General features: G+C 34.9%; 1 protein-coding gene, 1 long non-coding RNA gene and 1 pseudogene across 9 annotated transcripts; all 3 read right to left on the bottom strand.

Annotated features, from left to right (window-relative positions):
* Window positions 1–3,588: 3,588 nt before the first annotated feature.
* Window positions 3,589–7,628, bottom strand: LOC145606597 (zinc finger CCCH domain-containing protein 56-like). 2 transcript variants are annotated; one of them, XM_081662390.1, is made up of 3 exons: window positions 7,384–7,628; window positions 6,279–6,945; window positions 3,589–4,093 (listed from the first exon to the last, which is right to left on the bottom strand). In XM_081662390.1, exons 1-3 carry the CDS (start codon window positions 7,384–7,386, stop codon window positions 3,828–3,830), a joined length of 936 nt encoding a protein of 311 aa, XP_081518516.1. In that variant the 5' UTR covers window positions 7,387–7,628; the 3' UTR covers window positions 3,589–3,827. The 2 variants fall into 2 exon arrangements, with proteins under 2 accessions (XP_081518516.1, XP_081518515.1); XM_081662389.1 differs by having other exon boundaries at window positions 6,279–7,628.
* An 886-nt stretch (window positions 7,629–8,514) lies between these two features.
* LOC145606596 (uncharacterized) lies at window positions 8,515–13,555 on the bottom strand (annotated as a pseudogene). The gene is made up of 5 exons (XR_014105392.1): window positions 12,815–13,555; window positions 12,018–12,280; window positions 11,283–11,400; window positions 10,057–10,265; window positions 8,515–9,347 (listed from the first exon to the last, which is right to left on the bottom strand). The product of XR_014105392.1 is annotated as an uncharacterized LOC145606596 (transcript).
* A 2,205-nt stretch (window positions 13,556–15,760) lies between these two features.
* LOC145608276 (uncharacterized) lies at window positions 15,761–20,512 on the bottom strand. Of its 6 annotated transcripts, none has more exons than XR_014105771.1 (9): window positions 20,043–20,512; window positions 19,769–19,907; window positions 19,217–19,366; window positions 18,765–18,864; window positions 18,547–18,678; window positions 17,606–17,675; window positions 17,343–17,491; window positions 17,151–17,228; window positions 15,761–16,186 (listed from the first exon to the last, which is right to left on the bottom strand). It is a non-coding gene; the product is annotated as an uncharacterized LOC145608276 (long non-coding RNA). The 6 variants fall into 6 exon arrangements; XR_014105770.1 differs by having other exon boundaries at window positions 19,769–19,897; window positions 20,043–20,511; XR_014105769.1 differs by having other exon boundaries at window positions 19,217–19,374; window positions 19,769–19,897; window positions 20,043–20,508.
* Between the last annotated feature and the right edge of the window lie 172 nt (window positions 20,513–20,684).

The raw sequence follows: 20,684 nt of genomic DNA on the forward strand, positions 1-20,684 counted from the left end.
TTCATGGCCATGCATAACATAAGATTAATAAAGTGGTCACTAGTGTTGGAAAACTGACCAGAGTTCAATTTAGAGAAGTGATTGGATGTGATAATTAAATTAGGCCATCCGGGTTTAATAATTACCCGTTATGGAAACCTGAAGTTTCATTTGATAATGTGTTGACGCTCTCTTAATGTTAGATATATTAAATGAATTGAAAGGCAAGACATAACATTGAGATTGAGCTATATTTGGATTGTGATTCATAATAATTTGTATTGATGAAAATTTCAAGAGTTAATAGGTTTTGATTTCTTATTTAAAAGAGTAATGGGTGACCAGAAGTTCACCAAAATAACTTATATATTATTGTCAACTATCAGGTGACCAGAAGCTCACCAAATACACTATTTAAGTCTTTAAAGATCCAAAAGATTACCACCTAGTAGAATTACAAGCAAGTGATTTATGCTTGTACAACAATTCTTTTGATTGGGGCTATTACATGTCAGCACATATGAAATTGGAAAAGAAGAAAAATGTATAACTGCACAACACATGTCCCCCATTAACATTGTTTTTCCAGAGAATATTATGAAAAAGGTAATAATAAATACACATACAATGTAAAGTTAATGAAGAGATGATTCTTCATTGAAATTGTACTCCAGAAGAGATTGAACTTGTTTAATACAAATCTTCTGAAAAATAAATTTTGATTGTGATCCTTCTAATGAAGTGAATATTATTAATGAAAATTTGTCTATTAAGTTGGTATAAAATTAGATGCCCCTACAAATGAGAATTTTACCAACTTAGGGGGAGAAGAACGAATTAGCAAAAGTTGGAAAAAGTAATAAATAAATAATAATTATGATCCCTATAATGGTAGTTTGAGAAGTTAAATGCCAACTTTTGGCTATATATTATCAAGATATGTTGCACATTTATGATTTGATTTGTATTCAGTTATGACTCATGTTACATAGCGTTGAAGATACATTTTTGTCATATTAATTATGTGTATACATTGAGATAAAAGCTTGCCAATTATATATACTTGAATCACTACACCTGAAGTGTAGATTGTATTATCGGTTCCAAAATAAAGATGTGATATATGGCAAGATAGTGCAGTTGACACTTTTAATAGTGTGATAGTATATTAATAATATAGTGTGAGAAATACCCCAGATAGAAGTGGTATAGATATCTGAACTAAAATAGATGTCCTATGATATGAGAAAGTCATAATGGTACCAATTGAAAATGTATTCAGATATCATTGCAAAACAACATGCAGAATATACATTAAATAAATGTTATGATACCGGTACACAATGGAACCGACGAATAATATGCATATGCATGATAGAATGGACTAGTGAATAAGGGATCTGAAATACATGTCCATTTTTATGTCGACACAATGATAATGATCAAAAGTTTATCATGGACCAGAAGTCCAATGAAATATGGATTTTTCAATCCATACTGTACAATGTCTTGCATTAATTTGAGTCCTATATCCATGTGCATGCGTGAGTCATAGATTAATGGATTGCTTATATATTGCATGTTTAGGAAGTTGTTAGATGCATATATTTTGTTTAATATCCTTTCATAGTTTTATATTTCATATTGCATGTACAAGTTTCCATACAATAATTATGGTATATGGCATATGTGAGTATACGTTAAAAGTATAGTAAGGTACATATACAACTTTGATGGAAGATTAGAATGAGATATTTATATTCAAATGGGCTTATAATTGTGATGAAACTATATATGGCGTCGATTTAATAGAATGCTATGAATGAATCATGTAATAAGAGTTCCCGAAGAACTTATATACGACGTATCTAAATACCTAGCCCTACGAATTATGTATTTTGAATGTTGTACTTATTATCAAACTTCTAAAAGTCTATATGACTACATCATTGACATCTCAACCTGAAGTTTGAGCATGTAAGAGTTAGTGCGATTTATTATTGATATTTATAAGGGAACTCTCGTATCAACTACATATGAGATGTACAAATAATATAACAACAAGATACTTATGCGTGAGAATGTTTTTCTTATGGTCCAGCAGAACCATAAATAGAGTATGCAATTATATATGTTGCACTACTAATTCGTGTAAGATTTATTAGACACCAACTTGCATCTATCGATACCAACATCTATCGATGATATTACATTGCATGTTATCGGATTATTATTAATGAATATATAATCAAATGTTGATCATTAATTTTCAAACGCAAAATATGACCTCCGGAAGAAGGCATAGATTTGAAGTTTAAGGCAACTTTAAACAACGAGCTTCAAATATTAATAATGAGCTTCAAATAATGAATTATTATCATTGCAAGTATTGTAAATTGAAGACACAACACATCATGTGAAGACTTGAAGATGCAACGCCAATTTAGGATGATGCAAGATCAAGGAATGATATCTTTCTACAAGAGAGAAGACATTCAACTATATTGAATTCATTGCACAAGAAGATCAACTCAAGTTATGTATTCATCAGGGGGAGAAAATACGCGCTGCACTCTTTTTCCCTTGATCACGGTTTTGTCCCACATCGGGTTTTCCTGGCAAGGTTTTTAATGAGGCAGCATCTGGAGCGTATTACAAAGATTGTTGTACTCTTTTTCCTTCATTAGGTTTTTATCCCACAGGGTTTTTCTTAATAAGGTTTTAACGAGACACGATCTTTGATAAGTCATCCAAGGGGGAGTGTTATGATATAGATGTATAAGTGGATGACTATTATCCATGTACTATCTAGAATACTCTAGAGACGGGTATTTAATCTTATCCGATGAATCCCTAGATAATCTACATATATATATATATATACCCATCAATGGAATAGAAATAGACTGATCCATTCTCTCCCCAATTTCTCTCTCATTCTCTTTGTTTCATAACAATTTATTTATTTTTTATTTTTAGGAAGGAATATTCAGATTGAAGGTGGCTAACTAGTGACTAATAGGGTATCTAACCATTCGGAAGTTGATTGAAATGGTAACACTAGTAAGAGCTTCCATGTATCACCCTGTCGATTTTCACCGGAGTATACTTGAGATAGGTGGCCCGATGCAAAGCTCATGTACTCCCAGTACTTGTTTTTGAAAGAATGTTGCAATTCAAGGACCCTAGTGTATTAATCAATGCAAATTTCCATAATAACCTACACTAATCGGATTGGTAACTGATGTTCCTTGGTCCCCTGCTGCTGCTGATACCTTGCTAAGCTGGTGGTTCCGTGGTTGGCTACAAGAACAGAATGGAGACTTCCTTGGTCTTAGACCACTCTAAATCTCATGCTTTTATGACTGGTCTGATCAGCACCATCGTTTGCTATCTACTCAACAATCAAATCTAAAAAGCAAAATTAAAGTCTTAGCCAAAATATATATTTACAGTTGAGCAGAGAGGTTCTGCCCCAAAACTTAATGACAGCTTTACTCCTACTGATCTAGCTGATTAGCAACAGTATAAAAGGAGGTAATTCAAGACAAATATCCCTGATTCCTTAAGCAGTGCTCACTGCACACTGCACTAAGTTAAGCACATAGATAAATACAAGATAAAATTGATTTATCAGAGAAAACGCATGACACAAAAAGTTTTGGCCTTGGCTTTGAACACAAGAGTCACATATGTATATAAACCTCAACAGCTCATTACACAAAATACAAACTACATGACAGATTCACAATGACCTCCTGGGCCAACCTACAGAATCTACAGCTCCTCCTCTGTAATCATAGACATAGAACGGAAAACCTCGATGAACCAGAAGATATAACACAAAGTTATTCAATGTCATCAATCCAGTCACCATATATCCTGCTTATCTTGTCAGGTCCTTTCCATTTCTGGGCAGGCCTTTGCCCAACTGCCTGAGGTATACTTGAAGTCCTCTGTGATGGAATCCCTAGTCCGACATGGTGATATTCCTGACGAGGGGTTGATAAACTTGGAGATGCATCTGTTTTTGTGGTCATACCACTTGGCTTTGTTTCTGTCAGCACAGAGGAGTCTCTGCCTTCCCCTTCAGTTCCAGTGAATTTGTGCAATTCTGCCACACAGCAACAAGATGTTAGCCATATGCATCCCCTGGATAAAGATAAACCATGAAATCCAGCCCTAATTCATCTTCTCTCAACTCTAGTAATTGGGGATCGAGAGAAGACAAACCAAATAGCTACTGTTCAGGGGGGGGGGGGGTTCTACGGTTTCAAAGAAATTATATTTGGCACTAATTTGGTAATCCTGTTGCATTCTCAAATGACATTCACGTAATTACAAAAAGCACCAGTATATATTCTGCCTCAAGTAGGGTCTAGAGATCCAACATATGTGATGTTTTTATTCCTAAATAATAGGGCTAGAAGAAAGCATCCAGAATAAAATTCTTTTAAGCTGATTAGGTAATTGCAGATAGAAGCAGAAAGATCCCTAGCACCCAGTTTCAGAACAAACACAGATCACACAGTACATGTCTGTCTACAAAACCAAAACAGTGTAACTAGTTACACAGTGTGGCAAACAAATTTTCAACATCAAATGATTCCCAAGCTCCCTGCCATATCTCATAGATATCTTTTGGTGATTTAGTCAACAAATGCAAATCTAGGTGTTCTACAGTTACTTGGAAAATGCTTGACCCCTTGTAAAACAAGTTAGCTAAAATCTAACTAGAAACACAAGCTTTGAGCCAGCTGTAAACGTACGAAACATACGTTCCTGTTTGATTCTTTCAATGCCCAATCTCTCGGCAACCACAACCAAGCTAGAAAATCTTTAAGGAGAGGAATCAGGTGGCAGAATCTTAGCTCAAGTCTTCATAGCATAGAGCACACACTTCTCTAAGTATAAATGCACAGAACCCTCCAATTATTATCATGTGCTACAATGAAATGGGGGGCTTCAATGGATCTCTGAGTGTGAAAAGTATTAAGGAATTATAAAAGCACATGCCTCTTATTCTATAAGCTTGAAAAAAATAATCCCAAGCAATTGATCAAAGAAATACAAAAAGGAAAAAGATTTCATGAGAAACAACTAATTACTAGTCTCAGCTTCAAATAATTACAAGAGATTCCACCAAACATGCAACCATGTCACAGACTCACATAAACAAACCAAGTCATGAGACTTCAAAGGAGGAATTAAATCATTCATAAGAGAAAACTCTCAAATGATTTACAAATTAGAAGAAAGGTGCTAAGACTGCTAACAGGTAGATGAACCTTAGATGTCAAATAAGATCAGACGTTGAGAGCAATCACATGCTATGCAGAAGAGTACTATCTGTACTATAAAACTGTAAGGAAGTTTTTACAATTTACAAATCGAAGAAGTAACTCCATTAGGAACTTAGGATCCTACATACTATTCATATTAAGCATATAGGCATCTGAGTTAATGATCAGGTTTTACAACGTTTAACAGTCAGATACACAGAACCACTATCTATAGAAAGAGCTCAAGTCCACCAACTGCTGCTAATCTACGAACAATTGAAGTTATGGAAGCCAAATTATGGACAACAGTCATTTCATCAAGACTTGAGACCACCTTCCCAATCTTTCCCGAACTTTTTCACACACGAAATACAAAATTCATACAAGGAAATCATCTAATAAACATCTCTTCAATTCATATGCAAAGTTATAAAGTAAAAACCATTTTATCAAAAATGATGATATATGACTGAGTCTTAAATGGGACAGTGTTGCTGTGGTAGAAGAGACCAAGAATTTAGAGGAAGATTGTTATCAATTAAAGCACGACAATTTAAATGAGATTGATTTTAAGTAACAACGAGGCGAGTGCCAAAATAGCAACAGTTTAAAAAGGAAGGGACTGCCAGAACAGCAACATGTAAGAGGAAAGAAGGCTACATATATGGACAAGTAATTGTAAGGAAAATCAGCTCCCTCATTCAGCTACACTACTATAGTTCCATTATATTGTTGCTACTAGTGAGGAAGTATCTTATTTGTATCTTTAAGCCCCCATTGGAACTCAAAAGAAAACTATATCACCCTGATCAGGGAACATGGATTGCATTTCCCACTTTTTGTCTGTTAAAGTCGAGCAAACTGGGATAAATTGATAGCATCCAATTAGAAGTTTAACAAAATCTGACCAGCATTTTTAATGTACTCATTGCAAGTTCTATCCACATGAGAGTGTCATTATAAGAAATAGAAACAAAAGTACATTACACAAATATATTAACTGCGGACGAATGATACCTGCTAATCCATGGGCAAAATGGCACTTGCTCCCAAATGGGCAGCTACCGGTAGTCTCCCACTTGTTACAAATCCTGGTCTTCCAATTCGAAGGCTTCTGAGTCGGGCCATTAGCACCAAAAGCTCCACCAACAGTGGGACTCACACTTATTGCCACACTCTCTCTAGCTCTTGATTGCTCATCATGAAGGAAGGTGCAATTCTCTCCATAAGGGCAACCCTCTTCAGTATAAAACTTCTTACAATGCCTTCCTTTATAGGTCCTCGGAGATTCATTCCGCAATTCAGTGGTGCTTATAGTAGGTATCTGGTGCTCCTCCCTCTGCTCAACAGTAACACCCCTCTCCTCCTCATGAGCAGCCACAATCTCTTGCCAATTCGGAGGCGGCTTCCGGAGCTCTTCCAAGCCATGAGCAAAATTACAGTTAGTGACATAAGGGCAAACCCCGGCACGAAACTTACAGCATAGCTTAGTCTTATAAAACATCTTCCCAATGGCTTTCGAGCGGCTGCTCGCCGCAGAGTCACCACTCTGGGAGCTCCTAGTCTTTTTATTGGGTGGCTCAGCTCCGGCACCCGACCGCAGGGGCGGAGGTAGGTGGTAATTAGAACTTGGTGTTTCACTGCCATTCCAACTTCTATACTCATCTTCAGTAGCCCAAATTGCCTGATCATTTGGATTAATCCCACCCCAATTGTCAAATGATCCACCCATTTCCGAAAACCCAGGTTCAGTTCCAAAATCCATCCAAAAATTCACAATAAAAAAATCCCCCCAAACCAAAACCTAATTCTCTAAACCCCAATTGAGGAGAAGTAACCCAAAAGCCCTAATTTTCCATGAACATAAAAATTAAGCAATAGGGCAAAATTATAGCTAAGTTTTTGGGGGAATTTTGTACAGCACTATGAACTAAACTAAAATCAAATCAAAGCAATAAACATTCAAATGCAGAAGAACCCAAACATCAGTCACCAGCAGCAGAATGTGAAGAACCCAGAAATTACAGTTGAAAAATTCTCAACTTAAACTGCAAAATGTACATGAAATTCAAGAAAATTTCACATTTACAAATACCCAGATAGTAAAAGATGAAAACTTTACCATAATTTAAAGATAAGATGAGCAGATTCCACCCAAAATTGGGAGTTTGCGAATCGAGGATTTAGTAGAGAAATCTTAGAGTTGCAGAAAAATGGTGGTGGGATGTAAGAGAAAGCTGAAAACTTACAAAGAAAAGTGAGAGAGGATGAAGATGAAGAGAGAGATTGACATTAAGATTGAACCATTTTCAAGGATGTGTTGTTTGGTGCAGTGATGATGATGAAGAGAGCGCGAGGAAGTAGAGAAGATGGCAGATAATATAGCAGTAGATATTCTTTTAATTCTGTACGAATTATGACTAAACCATAATTTTATTATTACTACACTAAATTAATTAAATTAGTTACATGTAATTTTTTGATTTGTTTTTGCTATTTTGGGCTTGTGGTTGGATAAGGGAGGTCTCATGAAAATATCTTCTGTCCGAACAATGGTTGGACTTGACAAAACTGACTCGGTCTGAATTGTTCGAATGTAATTAGAAGAGGGTGACTTGAATTTGATTAACATTGCAAATTTTGAACCAAAAATATGTACGAACATTATAACTCAAGGAGAGAAAAATCTCGTGATGGGTTAGGTCCAACTTTATCGGTCAAACTTATGACATTGTATAACACATGTGTAAAAATCCAGATGAAGGCATATAAAATATTTTGATCAACTCTATGCTATTAATTATTTAGTTTCAAGAACTAAATCTAATTATTCATTTAGTCATGAAGAATTTTCTTTTGTTTTTCAAATTCATGACACCGATTTGAAATTTCAAGGTTCAGAATAAAGGTGTGCAAATCTTCATGATATACTAAGTAGCTCTAATCATCTAGTCACAAGAAAGTGTCTTGCATCCTTTAAATTTTTGACATTATACAACACATTTAAGAATTCAATGTTAGATATGAAGGTGTGTGAAATCTTGAGATGAATCAAAAATGTGTTGATAGTCTTACCCAAGGTTTCAATCCCTGATGTATTATCCTGAATATATGTGTTGTAATTATTTCTCTTGCTCATTTTTCTACAATTACAGGTAAGTTTTACTGATAATTTTATTCATATATTTTGGAGTTTTGCTTAATACAATTATCAAATGATCAAATAAAAAAAAAAAAAAAAAAAAAAAAAACAAAACAAAAAATTTAAGGAATTAGATATAAGTACAGAGCTAATCTTTATACAAATAAGTGCCAAGGAACAGATGTACAAGAAGGCACCAAGCAAGAACCCAATAGTTCAACTACTCGTAGTCTCGTACCATCCACGTTACCTTCATTTCATCATACACTATGTCCAGATGATACAATTGATTTCGTTACCTAAGGGCTAAGGCAGTGCTAAATCCTAAGGGAATCAACATATTTAGCCAAGAGGAGTAGAGGACATTACAATGGAGGACAAGGGAAGAAAGTAAAGTGATTTCCTATTTTGGAATATAATCAGTGATGTACAATGAAGAATAAACATTACTATGAACAAGTGAACTAATATGGAATGATGGTGTATTCAACAAACAAGAAGGCACAGAAGAACAAATATATTCCAGTCAAATTGAGGAATCCTCAAGATGGAAAGCAAATGACTCCGCCAATTCAACAGCGTCTTGAACCCTAAGCCGAGTCCCCTGTTGGCCAACAACTACAGCTGCAATCCTAGCTGCTAATGTACCCATGTCTTTTACATCTGATACTCCTCGTAATATACCGTACAAAATCCCTGATGCATAAGCATCTCCTGCTCCACATGTGTCTACTGGTACACAAGGTGATGGAGGAATGTATACAGATTCACCTCGGACCCCAATATAGGATCCTTGGGGCCCATCGGTCACAGACACAAGTGGGACAAAATGGCTTAGATACCTTGTTGCAGAAGCTGTGCTTTCCTTCAATGAAAAATTACACAGAGCTCTAGCTTCATCACTATTTGCAAAAATTACATCAGCATAGTTCCCTATTATTTCCCTGGAAATATGAAGAGGTGCCATATATCAGTCATGAAAATCATTTATAGTAAACAGAGTCATGATAAATAAAGAAATTAAAAAAAATAAAATCAAAGGGGATAATTTTGGTTGAAATACAACATTAAATAATAGCCGCATGGCCTGCTTAATATAAATGTTGCTGCAAATCCAAAAGTTCGGAAAAAGCCACTTTATAAAGCAAATGCATATACATTGTACACTGTATACTACTTACTACACTGATATATCCAGTATTAAGTATTCTCTAGACTTCAAACCTTATGTACCAATTTACAGCAAAATGTAGTCAGCAGCATGGAAGGCTACCCTTTCTCTTCCCATGTGGAACTATGATTATAGCTTAATCACTAATATATCAGGAAATTATAAGCAAATACATCAAGCTGCTTTTATGGTAAATTTCATATGACTTCGAAAGGTTGAGAAAGATGAGATAAAGAAGGATATCTTAATCATGTATGAATGTAACTTAACATGAAGATAATGCATATTCACTAGCAACCATGTGTTTTTTTTATCAATCATCATCACCATTCAACCATCCCATTACCACCAAGAGACAAGGGGATGAATCATAGCAAATGCCTAAATACAAATAACTGATCATCTATCCTTAACATTAATACCTTATACTATGTACTAAAGGAACCATGCAATTAGTGAATGAAGCATAGCAAATGTCTAACCAGTAATCATCATAGTGCCGCTCAATGCAGGACACATCTGATGCTGTAACTGCAACAAGGGCTCCATTGCTGTGTGCATCTTTGCATGCTTTTGTTATTGATTTAATAGTATCAGGGAGTTCAAATAAATAGCCTTCAACAACAAGAATGCTTGTCTTGGAAACTATATCGGACAGTCCAGAATCATAGTTAATTTTGGACGATGTTCCCTGCAGTCAGATTGATATAGATATATAAGTCTTTCAAACTGGAAATTTGAATAGATTAGATGTGCTTCAAACAAATCTTAAGAAAGTGCAAAAATAGAGGGTATGACAAAATTAAGCAATAAAAAATTGGATCTAGGAACATTATGGAGAGGCAAAATAACTCAAGACAAGCATGTGCGCACGTCAGTAAGTTAGTGCATTGGTTTAAAATACTCTTTTCTAAATATAAAACTAATGGCAGAAGATCATAGAAAGGTATCAAAAATTTATTGAGATATAAGCAAGAAATCACAAAGATATCAATCAAATCCTAAAAGGTCTCCTGCAATCATACCCTATCAATTGAGCTGTCAGGAATATAATAAAAAAATATTACTTCATTGACAGTCACCTAAAGGAAAGAGTACACTTCCCTCCAACTCCCTTATGAGCTTCCAGCTCAAATTGATATTTAGTGTATTCCTAATCCTTTTTAGGGTCAAAACATAACTCAGCTTTCTTCAGAAAATAGTACAGAATCAAAAAATTTCTACATCCTGTGAGAATGCATCAACACTATGTAAAATCTCTTGTACAAGGCCTACAAGCTGTAACTTCCACTTTAATGAAATTCAGCACTATTGTACCCCAAAAAACAAAATGTCATTGTCATAATTGCACTTTAATTAGTTCCTTTTCAAAAATGACTTTGAGGGAGTTTCATACACAGCAAATGGTAACTAAAGAAACATCCAAAGTGTGAGAAATTGCATAAGGCACAAGCTAGAAGGCAAGGATTACACATTAAAGCAGCATAAAATATTAGTAATTCAGTATATCACCCTCTACAGCAGATGATAAAATAAAAATCCAAACCAATTGCAACTCTGTAAATCTTACACAGGTAAAATCAAGACAAAGACCTGCCTCATAATCATGAAAGTAGTGGCTGTCCTAGAAACCCTTAGAGCTATATTGATTTAGGCTTTTGACAAACATTGACCAATTCCCATAAGATATAAAGAAACGATTGAATACCTGATATGCAAGCATTGTGCGCTGGGCATCAGGAGTAGTAAGAACTATAACTGTTCCAGTTGTCCCATCCTTGAGTGGTGTAGACAGAAAATCAACACCTGCTCTACGCAATTTGTTCCTAAAAAAATGTCAGAAAACGTCAATATTACAAGTAGCAAATTGCAGAATAACTTGTATAAAAATGTATAAAACTAAGAAAATGAATAGTATAAAGTTGTACTAAGCAAAGTCCTAAGCTTCTGCAAGAGCAGTCTTCCGCATTGTATACACCCACAAACTATTCATCATAGGAATACAAATTTTACTAAGGATATATAGGCTGCAACATGAAGTAGATTTGTATAAAGGACTAGACTAAGTCAACAGCAACAAGTAATAACTAGACAAACACCTACAAATGACTTAAACTTGCAACAGATGAATGGACAAATTATATATTCTAACCTGCTTTTGATATATATAGTTGGATAATATAACTGTGCTTTCATATAAAATTTTCAACAGCAGAAAAAATTTGAGGATCATCCAGATAAATAAGCATCCAATATCTAACAAAGTGCTTATACCTCATCCATAAAGGACTAACTAAGCATCACATATTTTCTTTATACTTTTTCAAAGCAATTGAAGGGAAATACAAATATACAATCAATCAATCAATAAATCAAAGCCTTAATCCCATGACATGAGCCAAACTGATAATTGAAGGGAAATACGAAAGAGAAAAACCCTCACCTATAGAATCCACCCAATGGATCACTACCAACACTGCCCGCCATGGCAACATTCAGAACAGGCCCTCCAACAGGAAGACTACCAAGCCTCGAAAGAGCAACCAAACTATTGGACAACGATCCACCAGCAGCAGCCTTGTAGCTACAACCATCCATTGCACGCAAAACTTTACCTCTTTCCTCATGATGCACTAGCCTCCTTGTCCCCTTTTCTAAATCCAACCTCTCAAGAAATTCCTCATCGACAACTCCCGAAAAATCAACCTATATATATGAAACACATAGAGTGTGATTGAAATTAAAATACACCAATGAAAAAAGTAATGGCATAATAAGGGTGTTCAAAGGTAAAAACAACTTAAAATTCTCCTTTTGCCTAAGATAACACATCTTTTGCATCAGAACAACAATACACAATCAAGATTCCATTTTCTTTTAATTAATTTGAAAGCAAGTCATTAGCCAAATATTACTTAAGCAGAACCTCCTTTACAAGATCATGTCATACAAATTCGGACACATGAATTTACCAACTTAGCATTATCGACAGTGCCGGCCGGGAAGGGGAGTTGATACCGTTGATAATGCTATAAACAACCACTTAATCATACAATGTGCCAAAACCCATTAACATAAACAACAACATTCACTTAAATACTCCATCATCGCAATTTAGTTGTCACATTACTAGTTCAAATAACATTATCAACATGACAACTAATTTCGAACCAAAAAATAACTAAATAAAAACACTTGATTACTAATAAAATCAGATAAAAATGAGGATAAAGATAATACCATAGCTTGGCCAAGACCCAGAACATCCCAACGGTCAACATCAGGAAGATTAAACCCAAATTCCTCTTCTTCAGCATCACTCACAATTTCAGCTGCATCTTTAAATGGTTCATCATCTTCAGCGGCACTGCTACTACTCTCGCTAGAAGCAGAACCGTCAGAAGCGGCGGCGATAGTACGTCTAGAATGTTCAAAACCCTTTGACAATCGACCCGAATAATGACCCGAAGAAGTGAATGCAGCGGATTTGGGTCTAATTAAATTTGGTTTACTACTACTTCCGAATAATAAGGGATTATTACCTCCATGAGAATAATTAACTATGTGTTTATGATGATTACGGAGATATCGGAAAAGCGCTCCAGTCGGCGGAATTAGAGATGACGAAAGAGAAGATGAGGCGGCGACAACGGCGGCGGCGGTTGTTGGGGAAGTAGTGGTTAAGAATTGGAGAGAGATTGACATTGTCAATAATGAAATGAAATCAATATAGAAATTCTTTTTAGTGATTTATCTAGAATGTGCTATGCTTTGTAAGGTTGAACTCGGGTCGAGTTGAGATTAGTCGGAATCTAATAGGCTAACGAGTACTCGTAATGTAGTTAAACTAAATGTTTATCTGCTACATTCAATGGAGGAGAGACTGAGAGAGATTCTCGCGTCTCAACTCCCTTTGTAATGGTGTAATCTTTGAGGTTGCTTATCCTTTCAAAGTTTCTCTTCTTTCTTTGGATTTGTGGATGAAAGTATGAAACGTTGTTATATTTATACGGACTATCCAAATCTACCTACCCAAGTACCCTGTAATAATCCAACTAATTCTTTGTGGAAATTTCTGATTTACCCTTTTTTAAAAAAAGATAAAATAAAATTGTAGTGGCCTCATGTAAATTGTAAACCCAGTAAAAAGAAATGGGCCTTTTCGTGCCTGCTGACGTCATGGTCCATGACCCACGAAAGTGGTTATATAGCAAAGCTAAACAGCATGCTTCATAAGTTAGTTGTTCAAGTATTCATCCAAGATTTTATTTTGCTGTCTTTGGTTGCATTATTGGCTTATTGCCATTATGCATAAAGCATACATTTTTTCTTTGTACTCTATTATGTGTTAGGAATTCCCTCTGTGAGAGGGGTTTCTATGTTTTCCTTATTTTTCTTACCATTAAAAAAAATTAAAAATAAAGCATATTTTTTTGTCAAAAGAAAACAATGCTAATTAGTTGATTTAGTATTCTTACTATTCTATAAGAGTTGTTTAAGTATCACTTTCTCACATATTAATTGTAAGGTCTTAATTTGTCCAGTCTCCAACTCTCCATTTAACAAATTTCAACAAGATATTGTACTTCAACGGTTCAAAGCTTGTTAATATGATGGGTAAGTGATGCACATTGTATTATTTCTCGCATCTCAATTCATTATGCCTTGTCATCAACGTACACAGTTTTTGGTGGAATTTAAGTGTGTGGGAAGGTATATGTAATGATAGATGATGAAATGTTACTTTTAATTGAATAGGACTACTATAGTGACATAGGGAATACAATTCAAAAGTTAATTCAAGTATAAGGTTCCTCTAATAAGATTCTTTAGCTGTCTATTGTGACTTATTCCGTCATCCCCTATCCCAATATATTGGCTCGACGTCAGGTTGGGGGTGTGTCTTTACTCTTTACTGAGTTTTCCAGTGTTTCCTTATTTATTTTTAACCATGCTCGAGTGTGAGGAAAATACAAGTTTATTTTCATGATAAACATAATTCGTTTATCTAGTGACATTTTTGTAAATAAATCAACAAAACATCTAGGCAACATGACATTTTCGTAAATAAGTCAACATCTGTGGGACTCGAATTTTAATAAAACTTGTTGACTTATCTATGAAAATGCCATGCTGACAGGGATGTTTTGTTAATTTATTTACAAAATGCCACTAGTTAAACGATTTTTGTTTATCACGAAGATCAATTGGGACTCCCTCCTAAAAAAAAAATCCTTATTATATTGATCATTTATGGATTAAACATTGAACATTTGAAATCTACTAGTCGTTGGAGCACGCGCGATGCGCGTGCTCCCCCGACGGTAAGATAAGTAAAATTCGCGATTGTGGTCAGTGATTGTGATATTTGTGATTGTGTTCGGGTTTTGTAATAATAAGGATATATGAATTTGTTAGTACTGACAAGCAATAGTGAATTAGTGATAAAGTTTCCATGGGAAATTACCTATGGAAAAACCAGTGTTATAAGTGAAATTATCTAGAACTCGTTACAATTTAAAGATTTTAAAAAGAATTATATTATTGTTTTAGATATTATTTTAGAACGCAATATGGTTTCTACTGAGTACCTAAATAATTGCTGAATAATTTGTTTTGAAATGATTGTGATTATAAGGAGTAGTTTAAGGAAATGCAATACTAAAGGTTGAAGTTATTTAAAATAGATTAAATGTAAAATATATGAAAGAATTGTGTATTTGTTTGTTATAGTTTTTAAAGTAGAAAATTTTCAATTGGTGGTTCAGTTGAAAATTATAGTAGTTAGAGTTTGTAATTGACGTGGAATGTATTAAATGAATGAGAAATATCATATGTGTATGTATTGAAGTTTATTTGCGGGTTATTTATCTATAAATTTATTTTATATACGATATTTAGATAATACAGTTGGAGGGAATATCTTAACACTTATTTTATTTAAGGTTTAAGTCGTTGAAGCATGCACTACGAGCGTACCCCCAATCCCCTCCAACGATAAGAAATACAATCATTTACAGAGTTTCAAGACCATGGGATCAAGATTAGTAGAGGAGTGTCCCAAAGAATGAATCTTTCTCATCACCTTTCAGAGCTGCCTCGACCAGATTCTTTCTTTGTCATTCTGCTCGCAAAATAATTTAACACGCTATCTCAAAGTTAAATGTTACATTTTACATTAAAAAATTTAAAATTAAAAAAAAGATCATAACCTTCCATTTTATCTTTCTAAATAGTGTGTCACCTGATGAGAAGGCTGAAAAAAGGGTTTGGGGCATTAGATACAACAGAGATAATAACATGAAAAAAAAGGAGAAACCTTTCATCAGCTGTTAGCCCTGTTAGCCTGTTGCCGACTTCCATGGGCGTGGCACAAGGGGCTAGAGTTTTTGCAGGTAGGCTGATACCACCACCTCTGAGGGACAATGTGGTACCCCTTACTAAGCTAGCTCTGGATATTAGATTTGAATCAAAGAATACAATAATCACAGTGATGTCATCGTGGAAATGCTGACGTACCCCACGGTCTATCTTTTTCAAATCAGAGTATCTCATCACTCTTTTTTTAGCTGCTTCTTGCAATGCAGTTTTTACCAATCTTTTAGCACTTCCCTACATTAACAAGATATAAATGTCTTACATTCCCCACTTTAAGATATAGTAGCAAATACTCCAAGAAAATAAGTGCCCACATAACCACATTATGAGCTGTATAAAACTATAAATACAAATATAAAAGCTCCAATAACATAATCATAGTAGCAAACATAACACATTCAGACTTTTAATGAGTGGGATCAGTTTAAGTATACAATCGTTTAACCTTCATGTTTTCAAAGCAAATCCTTTGATAAAAATGAAAAGGAGCATTCCTTAGAATAGGTTCTCAAAAGATGACACATCAAATTAAATTATCCACCAAATACAAACTACTTGATAAAAAGAAATGATAACCATGTTTCTTTTCTCCTCCTCCTCTTCCCATTCCCCTCCCCTGACCCATGCAACACAACCCAACCAGAGTTCCACAGCCCTCTCAGCCACCATACACCACCTCCATTTCTTGCTAGTGAGCAGCACAGGTTTCCGAATCAAATTGTGCTGGCCTGCTGGGGTTTGGTCGGTAATAAGTCAGAGTTGGGGTAAAGCTGGTAAGATGAAAATTCCTAAAGGAAGTTAGGGGTAATCTAAATTTGGCGGTGGTTGTGAAAGTGGTCGCGGAAAGTAAAATAATGCCACTTTTGAAAAAAAAAAAAAAAAAAGGTGTCTGCGTGTGTGTGTGTTGGGGGGGGGGGGAATCGAGGGTTGAGATGGGGATTGGTCTAATATCCCTATAATTTAGTAATCATGATGACATGATTACTAAATTATCAGTTTCCTGCATCTATAAGAAGTAAGAAGTGTAGACAGAATATACAAGCAATACAAGAAATCACCATATCAGGTGAGATTGCAATACAAAGTTTCATAAATCAAGCACAAACATCTAGAAACATCCCATCCCACCCTGAAAAAAAGTGCCAGCGTAGATAGGAAAGCACAAATAGTGAATACCATAAAATCTACCAGAACACACCTAATTCATTGTTGCTGGCCGAATTATGCGCTGAATAATGCAAAGTGAACCATTCTTTCCATATACAAAACAACAAACCTGCACAAAAAATATTACTATAATAAGTAGCAAATAATAAGACCATTTGAGTGCTCTATCCAAAGTGAAATTATTTTGCAATCCTCAAAAAAAAAAAATAACAAAACATAATACCATCTGATCAGCAAGCATAAGAACAGTCTTCAGTGAATACTTCCTACTACAGAAATTGAATAAATCTTCTAAGCTGGGCCCAAGTAGATCTATGACTAATACATTATAGTCTCCTTCAACACCAAACCATCTTACATTAGGAATTCCAGCTGCCAACATCAGACAATATCAAAGTAAGACTAATATCAAAATGTGGGAAAGAATATTACTATATTCAGCTTTAGAATCAATTAAGTGTCGAGAATGGAAGATAAGCTCATTACTTCCTTTTTGCAGAATTTTATACAATTTGGACTTGTAAAGCAATTGAGGATGCTTTGTTTTCACGTTTTCCTGAAAAGCATTGAATGATGTCAGAAAACCACAAAATTGGAAGGCACAGTAGCAGAGGTTTCATTTATCAGGTAGAAGGCAATCACATCAGTATCATCAAATAATAGCTAAATCAAATGCAACCCCAGAAATGAAATAGCTTAACCTGTTTCATGATTTCATCACATAGACCAACAAATAGACTTAAGCAACTGCAACATGTTATTTTCCTCACTCGTCTAAGACAATAAAACAACAAAATTGACCGTGAACTTTGAGACAATATGATTCAATCACAGCACCAGATTGCAAAATAATTTCACGAATCTGCAAGCTAACAAAATCACAGCTCTTTGACGTATGGGTTTAAGTAGTTAATAATCCATATTCAATTACCTAAACTGAATGAAATGTTTGGTAGCTCCAATTTTTCAAAAGTGAATTTATCCTTAAAGCTCCAACAGTTGCTAAATAAGAGCAATTGGGATGGGACTGGAACAACTGTTAACAGTGTATCACCTTCTAATGAAGCTATATAACTACCAAGGCCAAACCAAGCACTGAAAAGGCTAACAACATGATATGTGACACCTCTTTTGTATCAAGCTACTCATTGAATCGTAGGGTTACTGAAGATATGCAGAACAAAGGAAGTATAGCTCAATGGTTGTACATGAATGTAGATAGGCCTAAGGCGGCAAATTGTCAAGTATAGAAAAAATGCAAAGTCCCTAAATACAATTAAAAATAGAAGGTAAGAAAAAAAAAAAAGTTCAGAGGTCCTTGCAGCTTTGCTGACATATATAAACACTGAATATCACAGAAAAGATATCTAGAGCATTCAAGGTGCCCTCAATATCTAACAGCTTTAAATTATAGTATTAAAACTTACAGTCTCGGTAACACGTTGCTACCATTTTGAACAAGTTCGTAAAGATCAAAAACTGAAAAGCCATGCCTGCTCTCATCCTTAAAGAACAATTCCAGCTTCCTCAATTCTTTTAAAGCTCCCATAGTCCCATTGCTTCCAAAACACATATTAAAAATTCAGAAAAAATAAAAGCTATTATAAACATCTGCAAAAAATCATAACAGCAAGAAATTACTCACACGGTTCGATATACTTATGAAGAGAAGAAAGTTTAGAGATTCAAAGCTCTGTAAGCATTTGAACAGAGTACTTCAGAGCTTCTCTGAGATTGTCCAAATCCTAAAATTGAATTTACAACCCAAATTAAACAAAATTAGAAAGAATAATTGGAATGCAATAGAAACGCGATGAATTTTTTTTTTTTATATTAAAAAAAATTATCTCCATGTACAATTCTCAGAACAGAGGAAAAAAAGTAACACACAAAGAAGTATTAGCAGCGCCCAAAAAAAAAACAAAAAAAATCCCCATTTCAAACATGCAATAGCAGAGATTTAGAGAAAATTACCTTGATAATTTGACAATTAATCCCGAATAAACCAAACAAATGCTAACATAAGATCAAGGACGAATTCAATCATAGCAAGAAAGCAATAAAATCACAGAGAGTTAAGGATTAGAGTGTGCGAACCTTGAGAACAAGGTCAGGAATTTGTTGACGATGAAGGGTAGTGTTCATTCTGTTCAAGTTCCTTGATCCGTTTGAGATAGGCTAGCCGTAATCCATGGACGAATTGGTGGTGCGTTCTGCATCTATCGCTAGTTGTGTCGGCCTAGAATTCTACATCGCTTCAAATTAAAGAGAGGATACCCAGAAAAATTCAATTACAAACTTAAATAAAAACATCAATTTTTCTAAATACCACAAAAATGACCAGAGGAAGTAATCTAAGGAGAGAGAAAGCAGTCAAACACCACCGCCATAAATGAATGAAGGAGCAAGAAGCCAGAAAATGGGGAAAGTTGTGGTGATGGTAGAATTCTACATCGCTTCAAATTAAAGAGAGGATACATAGAAAAATTCAATTACAAACTTAAATTAAACCACAAAAAACTCAAATTTTCAAATACCCACAAAAATTCACATTACCCCATTTCACAATCAACAAAAGTAACTCAAAATGTTGGGTAATTAACCATCAAATGAACAACAATACTAATGAGAAATTTATTTTTAAGTTACCGAAAAGCAGTGACGGAGGGAAAATCGGTGGTGGTATTTGAGCCGCCGCCCTTGGATTTCACGTTCATCTTGAGTTGCAGAAGTTTCTCTCTCTAGGTTTCTCTCTCTAGGTTTCTCTAGATTCTCTCTCTAGGTTTACCTCAAATCAACCAAATTTGGGGAAAAATACTCAGAACTCAATAATCAAACTAAAACTTCAAATAAATAAGCAAAATTAACATGAAATCCTTTAAAATAAAGAGTAATTAACAGTATATAATGAGCAGATCCAAACCAGATAAATTTTGCTGCCATGAGAACCAAATCGGAGCAAATCAAGAGCTTGAACAAGCGAATCGAGAAAAGCAACGAGATTAATAACAACATCGTTATCTAACGGCAATTGACTCTCCTTCAATTCCTCAAACATTGGGGTCAAAAGCTTCAACCTACGAGCTAAATTACAGTACTGTTTCTTAACAGGAGGACGATAATCTGAAATTGAAGCAATTTCATTGATTCTATCAATTAAATTGTTGAGCAACTGAGCTTCGTTTTCATCCTCCATTGAAGTAGAAAAAGGAAGAAAAAATGGGGAACAAAAATGGCGAAAAAAAATCAGCGCAGACTTTAGAAGAAGTAGAGGAGAGAGAAAATGGAAGAAGAGTTGGAAGAAGCAAGAAGGTCAGGAAGTCGGTGAAAAGCAAGGGCCAAGTAAGTCGGTGGAAATAAGGGGTATAATTGGCAATTCATTAATGTTGGGGACAAGGCTGTAATAACACCAAAAAATACTATTCATAAGGAATAGTAGCAACATTTGCACTTTTATAATGGTTATGGATAAACCTAAAACCAGACCCGACAAAATCGATGTCGGGTCGGAAACTAATGCCCGGTTTTACAAGCTGCCAACATAAATAAGGGGAGATAGACGAAC

Source organism: Chenopodium album, chromosome 23 (genome assembly GCF_948465745.1).
Source record: "Chenopodium album chromosome 23, dcCheAlbu1.1, whole genome shotgun sequence".
Taxonomy (NCBI): Eukaryota; Viridiplantae; Streptophyta; class Magnoliopsida; order Caryophyllales; family Amaranthaceae; genus Chenopodium; species Chenopodium album.

Excerpts from the sequence above, each read along its gene's own strand:
- LOC145606597 (XM_081662389.1), bottom strand. The coding sequence starts at position 7,026 with ATGGATTTTGGAACTGAACCTGGGTTTTCGGAAATGGGTGGATCATTT. Across the intron at positions 4,094-6,278 it reads TTTTGCCCATGGATTAGCAG|AATTGCACAAATTCACTGGA; the intron begins GTATCATTCGTC and ends GCTGTGTGGCAG.